The sequence below is a fragment of the Ranitomeya imitator genome, chromosome 3 (genome assembly GCF_032444005.1).
Source record: "Ranitomeya imitator isolate aRanImi1 chromosome 3, aRanImi1.pri, whole genome shotgun sequence".
In the NCBI taxonomy this organism is placed as follows: domain Eukaryota; kingdom Metazoa; phylum Chordata; class Amphibia; order Anura; family Dendrobatidae; genus Ranitomeya; species Ranitomeya imitator.
In genome coordinates, this window is record NC_091284.1 from 776,679,758 (window position 1) to 776,693,146 (window position 13,389).

The window sequence follows — 13,389 nt, forward strand, 5'->3', positions numbered from 1 at the left end:
AAGGATCTAGCCACCAAATCTCTGGTACCAAAGATTCCAGGATGACCAGCCAACACCGAACAATGAACCTCAGAGATAACTTTATTCGTCCACCTATCAGGGACAAACAGTTTCTCCGTTGGGCAACGGTCAGGTCTATTAGCCTGAAATTTTTGCAGCACCCGCCGCAAATCAGGGGAGATGGCAGACAAAATTACCCCCTCTTTGAGAATACCCACCGGCTCAGGCAAACCCGGAGAATCGGGCACAAAACTCCTAGACAGGGCATCCGCCTTCACATTCTTAGAGCCCGGAAGGTACGAAACCACAAAGTCAAAACGGGAGAAAAACAGCGACCAACGAGCCTGTCTAGGATTCAACCTTTTGGCAGACTCGAGATAAGTCAAGTTCTTGTGATCAGTCAAGACCACCACGCGATGCTTAGCTCCTTCAAGCCAATGACTCCACTCCTCGAATGCCCACTTCATGGCTAGCAACTCTCGATTGCCAACATCATAATTTCGCTCAGCAGGCGAAAATTTCCTGGAAAAGAAGGCGCATGGTTTCATCACCGAGCAATCAGAACTTCTCTGCGACAAAACAGCCCCTGCTCCAATTTCAGAAGCATCAACCTCGACCTGGAACGGAAGCGAAACATCTGGTTGGCACAACACAGGGGCAGAAGAAAAACGACGCTTCAACTCCTGAAAAGCTTCCACAGCAGCAGAAGACCAATTGACCACATCAGCACCCTTCTTGGTTAAATCAGTCAACGGTTTAGCAATACTGGAAAAATTATTGATGAAGCGACGATAAAAATTAGCAAAGCCCAGGAACTCCTGCAGACTCTTCAGAGATGTTGGCTGAGTCCAATCATAAATGGCCTGAACTTTAACAGGGTCCATCTCGATAGTAGAAGGAGAAAAAATGAACCCCAAAAATGAAACCTTCTGAACACCAAAGAGACACTTTGACCCCTTCACAAACAAAGAATTAGCACGCAGGACCTGGAACACCATTCTGACCTGCTTCACATGAGACTCCCAATCATCCGAGAAGACCAAAATATCATCCAAGTATACAATCAGGAATTTATCCAGGTACTCTCGGAAGATGTCATGCATAAAGGACTGAAACACTGATGGAGCATTAGAAAGCCCAAATGGCATAACCAGGTACTCAAAATGGCCTTCGGACGTATTAAATGCTGTTTTCCATTCATCGCCCCTTTTAATACTCACAAGATTATATGCACCGCGAAGATCTATCTTGGTGAACCAACTAGCCCCCTTAATCCGAGCAAACAAATCAGATAGCAGCGGCAAGGGGTACTGAAATTTGACCGTAATTTTATTTAGAAGGCGGTAATCAATACAAGGTCTCAGCGAACCATCCTTCTTGGCCACAAAAAAGAACCCCACTCCCAATGGCGACGATGACGGGCGAATATGACCCTTCTCCAAAGACTCCTTCACGTAACTCCGCATAGCGGCGTGCTCAGGTACAGATAAATTAAACAGTCGACCCTTAGGAAACTTACTACCAGGAATCAAATCGATAGCACAATCACAATCCCTATGCGGAGGTAGGGCATCGGACTTGGGCTCATCGAATACATCCCGGTAATCAGACAAGAACTCTGGGATCTAAGAAGGGGTGGATGATGAGATAGACAGAAATGGAACATCACCATGTACCCCCTGACCACCCCAGCTGGACACAGACATTGATTTCCAATCTAATACTGGGTTATGGACTTGTAGCCATGGCAACCCCAACACGACCACATCATGTAGATTATGCAACACCAGAAAGCGAATATCCTCCTGGTGCGCAGGAGACATGCACATGGTCAGCTGGGTCCAATACTGAGGCCTATTCTTAGCCAAAGGCGTAGCATCAATTCCTCTCAATGGAATAGGATACTGCAAGGGCTCCAAGAAAAACCCACAGCGCCTAGCAAACTCCAAGTCCATCAAATTCAGGGCAGCGCCTGAATCCACAAATGCCATAACAGAATAGGAAGACAAAGAGCAGATCAAAGTAACGGACAAAAGAAATTTCGACTGTACCGTACCAATGGTGGCAGACCTAGCGAACCGCTTAGTGCGCTTAGGACAATCAGAGATAGCATGAGTGGAATCACCACAGTAGAAACACAGCCCATTCTGACGTCTGTGTTCTTGCCTTTCAGCTCTGGTCAAAGTCCTATCGCACTGCATAGGCTCAGGTTTATGCTCAGATAATACCGCCAAATGGTGCACAGATTTATGCTCACGCAAGCGTCGACCGATCTGAATGGCCAAAGACATAGATTCATTCAAACCAGCAGGCATAGGAAATCCCACCATGACATCTTTAAGGGCTTCAGAGTGACCCTTTCTGAAAATCGCTGCCAGCGCACATTCATTCCATTGAGTGAGCACGGACCACTTTCTAAACTTCTGACAATAAATCTCTATCTCATCCTGACCCTGACACAGAGCCAGCAAATTTTTCTCTGCCTGATCCACTGAATTAGGTTCATCGTACAGCAATTCGAGCGCCAGAAAAAACGCATCAATATTACATAATGCAGGATCTCCTGGCGCAAGGGAAAATGCCCAGTCTTGAGGGTCACCACGTAATATAGAAATAATGATCTTAACTTGTTGAACTGGGTCACCAGAGGAGTGAGGTTTCAAAGCCAGAAACAGTTTACAATTATTTTTGAAACTCAGAAATTTAGCTCTATCTCCAGAAAAGAAATCAGGAATAGGAATTCTTGGTTCTAACATAGAATTCTGAGCCACAAAGTCTTGAATATTTTGTACTCTTGCAGTGAGATGATCCACACATGAAGACAGACCTTTAATGTACATCACTACACCTGTGTCCTGAACCACCCAAATGTCTAGGGGAAAAAAAAAGCAAAACACAGTGCAAAGAAAAAAAAAATGGTCTCAGAACTTCTTTTTTCCCTCTATTGAGAAGCATTAGTACTTTGGGCCTCCAGTACTGTTATGACAGGTGATTCAGAACCACAATGGGTCTAGTGGTTAAGAGCACACAAGGTGACCTGACAGTTACCAATAACAAGGACGAGCTCTGAGACGTGGGAACTCTGCTGACCGCAATCCCTAATCCTATCATACCACACTAGAGGTAGCCGTGGAGCGCTCCTGTCCAGGCCTAGGCGCCTCGAGCACAGCCTGAGAAACTAGCTAGCCCTAAGAGAGAAAAATAAGCCTACCGTGCCTCAGAGAAATTCCCCAAAGGAAAAGGCAGCCCCCCACATATAATGACTGTGAGTTGAGATGAAAGTACAAAACACAGAGATGAAATAGATTTTAGCAAAGTGAGGCCCGACTGACTGAACAGACCGAAGATAGGAAAGATTGCTTTGCGGTCAACACAAAACCCTACAAACAACCACGCAGAGGGTGCAAAAAGACCCTCCGCACCGACTAACGGTACGGAGGTACCCCCTCTGCGTCCCAGAGCTTCCAGCAAGCAAGAAAAACCAATATTGCAAGCTGGACAGAAAATATAGCAACAAAAGTAACACCAGCAAAACTTAGCTTATGCAGGAAAGACAGGCCACAGGAACGATCCAGGAGAGAGCAAGATCCACACTAGAACATTGACTGGAGGCCAGGATCAAAGAACTAGGTGGAGTTAAATAGAGCAGCACCTAACGACTTAACCTCATCACCTGAGGAAGGAAACTCAGAAGCCGCAGTACCACTCTCATCCACCAAAGGAAGCTCATAGACAGAACCAGCCGAAGTACCACTCACGACCACAGGAGGGAGCTTGGCCACAGAATTCACAACACACCAGCTCCTTGTTGCTGCAGGCAAAAAAATGTACACTACAAGAAAATAGCGCTATCACTTGTGCAGTAGTGTCTCTCAGTACGAGATAGATGCTACTGCATAAGTGCCTCTGCCGGCTTTTTGTTGCTGCAGTGAAAAAAAAAAGTATACTACAACAAAATGGCACCATAAGAGGCGCATGCGTATTAGCATCTATCTCGTATCTGCTGTTTCTCAGGTGTTGGCTTTAACAACTTAGTTCAATGAAGGAAAATCTTACATTTACAACATATAAGGCATTTTGGACAATTGTAGCTTCAACTTTGTGGGAACAGTTTGTGTAAGGCCCTTTTCGGATCCCCCATGACTCTGTCCTAGTGCACAAAGGAAGGTCCATAAAGACATGGTTGGGGGATTTTGGTCTGGAAGAACATGATTGTCCGCACAGAGCCTCAACCCCATTGAACACTTTGGGATAAGCTAGAATGGAGATTGTTAGACTGGCCTCTCGTCTCTGTGTCTCCTCTCACAAAATACTCTTTTGGATGAATTGGCAAAAATTCCCAAAACACCCACTACTAATATCTTGTAGAAATCATTCCCAAAAGAGTGGAAGCTGTTACAGCTGAAAATGAGGGATGGGGTCCATATTAATGCCTATGGGTTAAGTGTCACAATACTTTTGTTCATACTAGTGCATATTATGAAAAGAATTGGCACAGAAATTTGATCACAAAAAACTTTCTGTGGTTTAGTGGTGGTCATTTTAAGTTTACCATGAGACCAAGGAGGACATCAGATTCAGAACCTTATACATACCTGGTCAATTTTCTCTGCAACTTCACCTGAAAAATCTGGAACTGGTCCAAACGTCCCCAAGACTCGTTTTATACCTTCTCCATATCGTTCACAGTAACTTTTAAAGCCTGGAACATATCAATGAATATATACCATCATCTTAGTTTGAAGAACAGTAAGCGATTTTTAATTTAAAAAATTTATATATAATTAGTTTATTAAATTTACAACAGGGAGAAAATGTAATTAGATAAGAAAATGTGATTTAATAGTTAGAAGCACAATTAACTTATAATTCTGTGTACAACAATGATAGTAAAAGTGAAATGGCACAATTCCTACTTTACCACAAAGACCATCACGGGTTTGTAGACAAGCGTGGCTTCAAATAAATTTAATAAATGAGGCCATTGTCTTTTTACAGGTTGCTAAAAATTGTACATGAATTTCCAAGTCACCCCCATTTCTCTAGTTTACTGTAGTTTATGATCTTCCTTAAGTTCGGTCAACAAATTTTTGCATAACCATAAATTTAATAGATTCCTTCAGTGCCCATCCTCTAAATTGAAAGGCTAAGAAATACCCCCAGATGTGTGGCAAGGCTAAACCTCCCTGGTCTTTAGGTAGCTAATTTTTCTAATTTTATTCTATGGGTTCCTTTTTTCCAAACCAGATCTCTAAAAATGTTATGCATCTTTTTAAACCAATATTTCGGAATCCCAATGGAAGAAGTATGAAGGACATAGAGAATACAGGGCATAAGGCACAATTTAATAAGATTTGTTCTTCCAAGGGTAGAAAGTGGTAATTTATCCCATGCACTGACTTTATTCTTTGACTTAGACACCAAAGGGATCAAATTTAAAGGGATATAATCGTTAACCTGGCTGGTAATATAACTACCTATATACCGTACTTAAATCTGTGTCCCACCAGAATCTCCAAGTTATTATTTAATAGGAAAGTATCTGTGTTATCCATGGGAAGAAGAGCGGACTTTGACCAGTTAATAGTTAAACCCAAGAAAACCGCAAGCTTTTCTACAAATAGCAACAGGTCATACAGTGCAATCCATTCCTCTCTATCTCCATTTTTAAAAACCTCAATCCCAGGGTGATTTCTAATAGTGCAAGCTAGGTGTTCTATTGCGAGTGCAAAAAGTAACGACAGTAGAAGGCAGCCTTGTCTTGTTCCCCTGTAGAGCTCTAAGCTCTCTGATAAATTACCGTAGGCTCTAATTCTAGCAGTTGGGTTCTTATACAATAGTGTTACCCATTTAATGAAGTTGAGGTCAAACCCCATTCCCCTTAGTACAGCCCAGATATTTTTCCACGCCACACTATCAAATGTCTTCTTGGCATCTAGGGAAAGAATAGCTTTATTACCGGGATCTGTCTGTGATGCTTTGAAATATAAAACCAATTACGGAAACATACAGTAGTTGATTTTGAGAGCACAAAGCCAGACAGATTTGGGTGAATTACAAAATAATAACAAAAGTCACTGAAGTTGCAAGAATTTTAGCAACTATCTTAACATCTGACATCAAAAGCGGAATAGTCCTGTATGAGTCTGGCATTTCATTGTCTTTTTCGTCTTTAGGTACGACCACTATTATCACATCATATACTGATTTAGGCAACTTGTCAATCATTAACGCATTATTAATCATTTCCAAGTAGTGCGGCAAAAGTTCCCCCTCAAATAGCTTAAACATTTCTATTGGAAAGCAATCACACCTCGGTGCCTTATCATTTGGAATTCTACCTACCTACGGCCTGTTGGATTGCCTCCAGGGAAATCGGTAATTCCAAAAGATCTCTATCCTTTGTGGGTCGAAATTCATGGAGGGAAAAATGGTAACAAAATTCTCATTGGGGTCTGTTACAAACCCTCAAATATAACAGAAACCATGGAAAGTCTACTTCTAAAGCAGATAGATGAAGCTGCAACCCATAATGAGGTCCTGGTTATGGGGGACTTTAACTACCCGGATATTAACTGGGAAACAGAAACCTGTGAAACCCATAAAGGCAACAGGTTTCTGCTAATAACCAAGAAAAATTATCTTTCACAATTGGTGCAGAATCCAACCAGAGGAGCAGCACTTTTAGACCTAATACTATCTAATAGACCTGACAGAATAACAAATCTGCAGGTGGTCGGGCATCTAGGAAATAGCGACCACAATATTGTACAGTTTCACCTGTCTTTCACTAGGGGGACTTGTCAGGGAGTCACAAAAACACTGAACTTTAGGAAGGCAAAGTTTGACCAGCTTAGAGATGCCCTTACTCTGGTAGACTGGGACAATATCCTTAGAAATAAGAATACAGATAATAAATGGAAAATGTTTAAGAACATCCTAAATAGGGACTGTAAGCGGTTTATACCTTGTGGGAATAAAAGGACTAGAAATAGGAAAAACCCAATGTGGCTAAACAAAGAAGTAAGACAGGCAATTAACAGTAAAAAGAAAGCATTTGCACTACTAAAGCAGGATGGCACCATTGAAGCTCTAAAAAACTATAGGGAGAAAAATACTTTATCTAAAAAACTAATTAAAGCTGCCAAAAAGGAAACAGAGAAGCACATTGCTAAGGAGAGTAAAACTAATCCCAAACTGTTCTTCAACTATATCAATAGTAAAAGAATAAAAACTGAAAATGTAGGCCTCTTAAAAAATAGTGAGGAAAGAATGGTTGTAGATGACGAGGAAAAAGCTAACATATTAACCCCTTCATGACCCAGCCTATTTTGACCTTAAAGACCTTGCCGTTTTTTGCAATTCTGACCAGTGTCCCTTTATGAGGTAATAACTCAGGAACGCTTCAACGGATCCTAGCGGTTCTGAGATTGTTTTTTCGTGACATATTGGGCTTCATGTTAGTGGTAAGTTTAGGTCAATAAATTATGCGTTTATTTGTGATAAAAACGGAAATTTGGCGAAAATTTTGAAAATTTCGCAATTTTCACATTTTGAATTTTTATTCTGTTAAACCAGAGAGATATGTGACACAAAATAGTTAATAAATAACATTTCCCACATGTTTACTTTACATCAGCACAATTTTGGAAACAAAATTTTTTTTTTGTTGGGAAGTTATAAGGGTTAAAATTTGACCAGCGATTTCTCATTTTTACAACGAAATTTACAAAACCATTTTTTTTAGGGACCACCTCACATTTGAAGTCAGTTTGAGGGGTCTATATGGCTGAAAATACCCAAAAGTGACACCATTCTAAAAACTGCACCCCTCAAGGTACTCAAAACCACATTCAAGAAGTTTATTAACCCTTCAGGTGCTTCACAGCAGCAGAAGCAACATGGAAGGAAAAAATGAACATTTAACTTTTTAGTCACAAAAATTATCTTTTAGCAACAATTTTTTTATTTTCCCAATGGTAAAAGGAGAAACTGAACCACGAAAGTTGTTGTCCAATTTGTCCTGAGTACGCTGATACCTCATATGTGGGGGTAAACCACTGTTTGGGCACACGGCAGGGCTTGGAAGGGAAGGAGCGCCATTTGACATTTTGAATCAAAAATTGGCTCCACTCTTTAGCGGACACCATGTCACGTTTGGAGAGCCCCCGTGTGCCTAAAAATTGGAGCTCCCCCACAAGTGACCCCATTTTGGAAACAAGACGCCCCAAGGAACTTATCTAGATGCATAGTGAGCACTTTGAACCCCCAGGTGCTTCACAAATTGATCCGTAAAAATGAAAAAGTACTTTTTTTTCACAAAAAAATTCTTTTAGCCTCAATTTTTTCATTTTCACATGGGCAACAGGATAAAATGGATCCTAAAATGTGTTGGGCAATTTCTCCTGAGTACACCAATACCTCACATGTGGGGGTAAACCACTGTTTGGGCACATGGTAAGGCTCGGAAGGGAAGGAGCGCCATTTGACTTTTTGAATGAAAAATTATTTCCATCGTTAGCGGACACCATGTCGCGTTTGGATAGCTCCTGTGTGCCTAAACATTGGTGCTCCCCCACAAGTGACCCCATTTTGGAAACTAGACCCCCCCAAGGAACTTATTTAGATGCCTAGTGAGCACTTTAAACCCTCAGGTGCTTCACAAATTGATCTGTAAAAATGAAAAAGTACTTTTTTTTCACAAAAAAATTCTTTTCGCCTCAATTTTTTCATTTTCACATGGGCAGTAGGATAAAATGGATCATAAAATTTGTTGGGCAATTTCTCCCGAGTACGCTGATACCTCATATGTGGGGGTAAACCACTGTTTGGGCACTCGGCAGGGCTCGGAAGGGAAGGCGCGCCATTTGACATTTTGAATGGAAAATTAGGTCCAATTGTTAGCGGACACCATGTCGCGTTTGGAGAGCCCCTGTGTGCCTAAACATTGGAGCTCCCCCACAAGTGACCCCATTTTGGAAACTAGACCCCCCAAGGAACTTATCTAAATGCATATTGAGCACTTTAAACCCCCAGGTGCTTCACAGAAGTTTATAATGCAGAGCCATGAAAATAAAAAATAATTTTTCTTTCCTCAAAAATGATTTTTTAGCATGGAATTTCCTATTTTGCCAAGGATAATAGGAGAAATTGGACCCCAAATATTGTTGTCCAGTTTGTCCTGAGTAGGCTGATACCCCATATGTGGGGGTAAACCACTGTTTGGGCGCACGGCAGGGCTCGGAAGGGATGGCACGCCATTTGGCTTTTTAAATGGAAAATTAGCTCCAATCATTAGCGGACACCATGTCACGTTTGGAGAGCCCCTGTGTGCCTAAACATTGGAGATCCCCCAGAAATGACCCCATTTTGGAAACTAGACCCCCAAAGGAACTAATCTAGATGTGTGGTGAGGACTTTGAACCCCCAAGTGCTTCACAGAAGTTTATAACGCAGAGCCATGAAAATAAAAAAAAAAATTATTTTCTCAAAAATGATCTTTTAGCCTGCAATTTTTTATTTTCCCAAGGGTAACAGGAGAAATTTGACCCCAAAAGTTGTTGTCCAGTTTCTCCTGCGTACGCGGATACCCCATATGTTCCCAAAGGAACTTATCTAGATGTGTGGTGAGCACTTTGAACCCCCAAGTGCTTCATAGAAGTTTATAATGCAGAGCCGTGAAAATAATAAATACGTTTTCTTTCCTCAAAAATAATTATTTAGCCCAGAATTTTTTATTTTCCCAAGGGCTACAGGAGAAATTGGACCCCAAAAGTTGTTGTCCAGTTTCTCCTGAGTACGCTGATACCCCATGTGTGGGGGTAAACCACTGTTTGGGCACACGTCGGGGCTCAGAAGGGAAGTAGTGACTTTTGAAATGCAGACTTTGATGGAATGGTCTGCGGGCGTCACATTGCGTTTGCAGAGCCCCTGGTGTGCCTAAACAGTAGAAACCCCCCACAAGTGACCCCATTTTAGAAACTAGACCCCCCAAGGAACTTATCTAGATATGTGGTGAGCACTTTGAACCCCCAAGTGCTTCACAGACGTTTACAACGCAGAGCCGTGAAAATAAAAAATCATTTTTCTTTCCTCAAAAATTTTGTTTTAGCAAGCATTTTTTTAGATTCACAAGGGTAACCGGAGAAATTGGACCCCAGTAATTGTTGCGCAGTTTATCCTGAGTATGCTGGTACCCCATATGTGGGGGTAAACCACTGTCTGGGCACACGTCAGGGCTCGGAAGTGAGGGAGCACCATTTGACTTTTTGAATACGAGATTGGCTGGAATCAATGGTGGCGCCATGTTGCGTTTGGAGACCCCTGATGTGCCTAAACAGTGGTAACCCCTCAATTCTACCTCCAACACTAACCCCCCCACACCCCTAACCCTAATCCCAACTGTAGCCATAACCCTAATCACAACCCTAATCACAACCCTAATTCCAACCCTAACCCTAAGGCTATGTGCCCACGTTGCGGATTCGTGTGAGATATTTCCGCACCATTTTTGAAAAATCCGCGGGTAAAAGGCACTGCGTTTTACCTGCGGATTTTCCGCGGATTTCCAGTGTTTTTTGTGCGGATTTCACCTGCGGATTCCTATTGAGGAACAGGTGTAAAACGCTGCGGAATCCGCACAAAGAATTGACATGCTGCGGAAAATACAACGCAGCGTTTCCGCGCTGTATTTTCCGCACCATGGGCACAGCGGATTTGGTTTTTCATATGTTTACATGGTACTGTACACCTGATGGAACACTGCTGCGAATCCGCAGCGGCCAATCCGCAGCCAAATCCGCACCGTGTGCACATGGCCTAATTCTAAAGGTATGTGCACATGCTGCGGAAAAGCAGCAGTTTCCCATGAGCTTACAGTTCAATGTAAACCTACGGGAAACAAAAATCGCTGCACACATGCTGCGGAAAAACTGCACGGAAACGCAGCGGTTTACATTCCGCAGCATGTCACTTCTTTGTGCGGATTCCGCAGCGGTTTTACAACTGCTCCAATAGAAAATCGCAATTGTAAAACCGCAGTGAAATGTGCAGAAAAAACGCGGTAAATCCGCCATAAATCCGCAGCGGTTTAGCACTGCGGATTTATCAAATCCGCAGCGGAAAAATCCGCAGAGGACCAGAATACGTGTGCACATACCGAAACCCTAACCCTAGCCCTAACCCTAACCCTACCCCTAACCCTAGCCCTAACCCTACCCCTAACCCTACCCCTACCCCTACCCCTAACCCTACCCCTAACCCTACCCCTAACCCTAACCCTACCCCTAACCCTAACCCTATTCTAACATTAGTGGAAAAAAAAATTTCTTTATTTTTTTATTGTCCCTACCTATGGGGGTGACAAAGGGGGGGGTCATTTATTATTTTTTTTATTTTGATCACTGAGATATAATCTATCACTAGTATTTCCAGCCATGGCCGATGGTATTGCAGCATCGGCCATGGCTGGATTGTAATATTTCACCCGTTATAATGGGTGAAATATTACAAATTGCTCTGATTGGCAGTTTCACTTTCAACAGCCAATCAGAGCGATCGTAGCCACGAGGGGGTGAAGCCACCCCCCCTGGGCTAAACTACCACTCCCCCTGTCCCTGCAGATCGGGTGAAATGGGAGTTAACCCTTTCACCCGATCTGCAGGGACGCGATCTTTCCATGACGCCACATAGGCGTCATGGGTCGGATTGGCACCGACTTTCATGACGCCTACGTGGCATCATGGGTCGGGAAGGGGTTAAACACCTTCTTCTCCACGGTATTCACGGTGGAAAATGAAATGCTAGGTGAAATCCCAAGAAACAATGAAAACCCTATATTAAGGGTCACCAATCTAACCCAAGAAGAGGTGCGAAATCGGCTAAATAAGATTAAAATAGATAAATCTCCGGGTCCGGATGGCATACACCCACGAGTACTAAGAGAACTAAGTAATGTAATAGATAAACCATTATTTCTTATTTTTAGGGACTCTATAGCCACAGGGTCTGTTCCACAGGACTGGCGCATAGCAAATGTGGTGCCAATATTCAAAAAGGGCTCTAAAAGTGAACCTGGAAATTATAGGCCAGTAAGTCTAACCTCTATTGTTGGTAAAATATTTGAAGGGTTTCTGAGGGATGTTATTCTGGATTATCTCAATGAGAATAACTGTTTAACTCCATGTCAGCATGGGTTTATGAGAAATCGCTCCTGTCAAACCAATCTAATCAGTTTTTATGAAGAGGTAAGCTATAGGCTGGACTACGGTGAGTCATTGGACGTGGTATATCTCGATTTTTCCAAAGCGTTTGATACCGTGCCGCACAAGAAGTTGGTACACAAAATGAGAATGCTTGGTCTGGGGGAAAATGTGTGTAAATGGGTTAGTAACTGGCTTAGTGATAGAAAGCAGAGGGTGGTTATAAATGGTATAGTCTCTAACTGAGTCGCTGTGACCAGTGGGGTACCGCAGGGGTCGGTATTGGGACCTGTTCTCTTCAACATATTCATTAATGATCTGGTAGAAGGTTTACACAGTAAAATATCGATATTTGCAGATGATACAAAACTATGTAAAGCAGTTAATACAAGAGAAGATAGTATTCTGCTACAGATGGATCTGGATAAGTTGGAAACTTGGGCTGAAAGGTGGCAGATGAGGTTTAACAATGATAAATGTAAGGTTATACACATGGGAAGAAGGAATCAATATCACCATTACACACTGAACGGGAAACCACTGGGTAAATCTGACTTGGGGATCCTAGTTAATGATAAACTTACCTGGAGCAGCCAGTGCCAGGCAGCAGCTGCCAAGGCAAACAGGATCATGGGGTGCATTAAAAGAGGTCTGGATACACATGATGAGATTATACTGCCTCTGTACAAATCCCTAGTTAGACCGCACATGGAGTACTGTGTCCAGTTTTGGGCACCGGTGCTCAGGAAGGATATAATGGAACTAGAGATAGTACAAAGGAGGGCAACAAAATTAATAAAGGGGATGGGAGAACTACAATACCCAGATAGATTAGCGAGATTAGGATTATTTAGTCTAGAAAAAAGACGACTGAGGGGCGATCTAATAACCATGTATAAGTATATAAGGGGACAATACAAATATCTCGCTGAGGATCTGTTTATACCAAGGAAGGTGACGGGCACAAGGGGGCATTCCTTGCGTCTGGAGGAGAGAAGGTTTTTCCACCAACATAGAAGAGGATTCTTTACTGTTAGGGCAGTGAGAATCTGGAATTGCTTGCCTGAGGAGGTGGTGATGGCGAACTCAGTCGAGGGGTTCAAGAGAGGCCTGGATGTCTTCCTGGAGCAGAACAATATTGTATCATACAATTAGGTTCTGTAGAAGGACGTAGATCTGGGGATTTATT

At 42.6% G+C, this 13,389-nt stretch overlaps 1 protein-coding gene across 2 annotated transcripts in view; it reads right to left on the reverse strand.

Annotated features, from left to right (window-relative positions):
• Window positions 1-13,389, reverse strand: part of CRYL1 (crystallin lambda 1) — a 216,504-nt gene that overhangs the window by 10,486 nt on the left and 192,629 nt on the right. For both annotated transcript variants that reach the window (XM_069759098.1, XM_069759097.1), the window contains one exon: window positions 4,596-4,702. In XM_069759098.1, coding sequence (XP_069615199.1) covers window positions 4,596-4,702 — 107 coding nt within the window. The remainder of the gene's footprint in view (window positions 1-4,595; window positions 4,703-13,389) is intronic.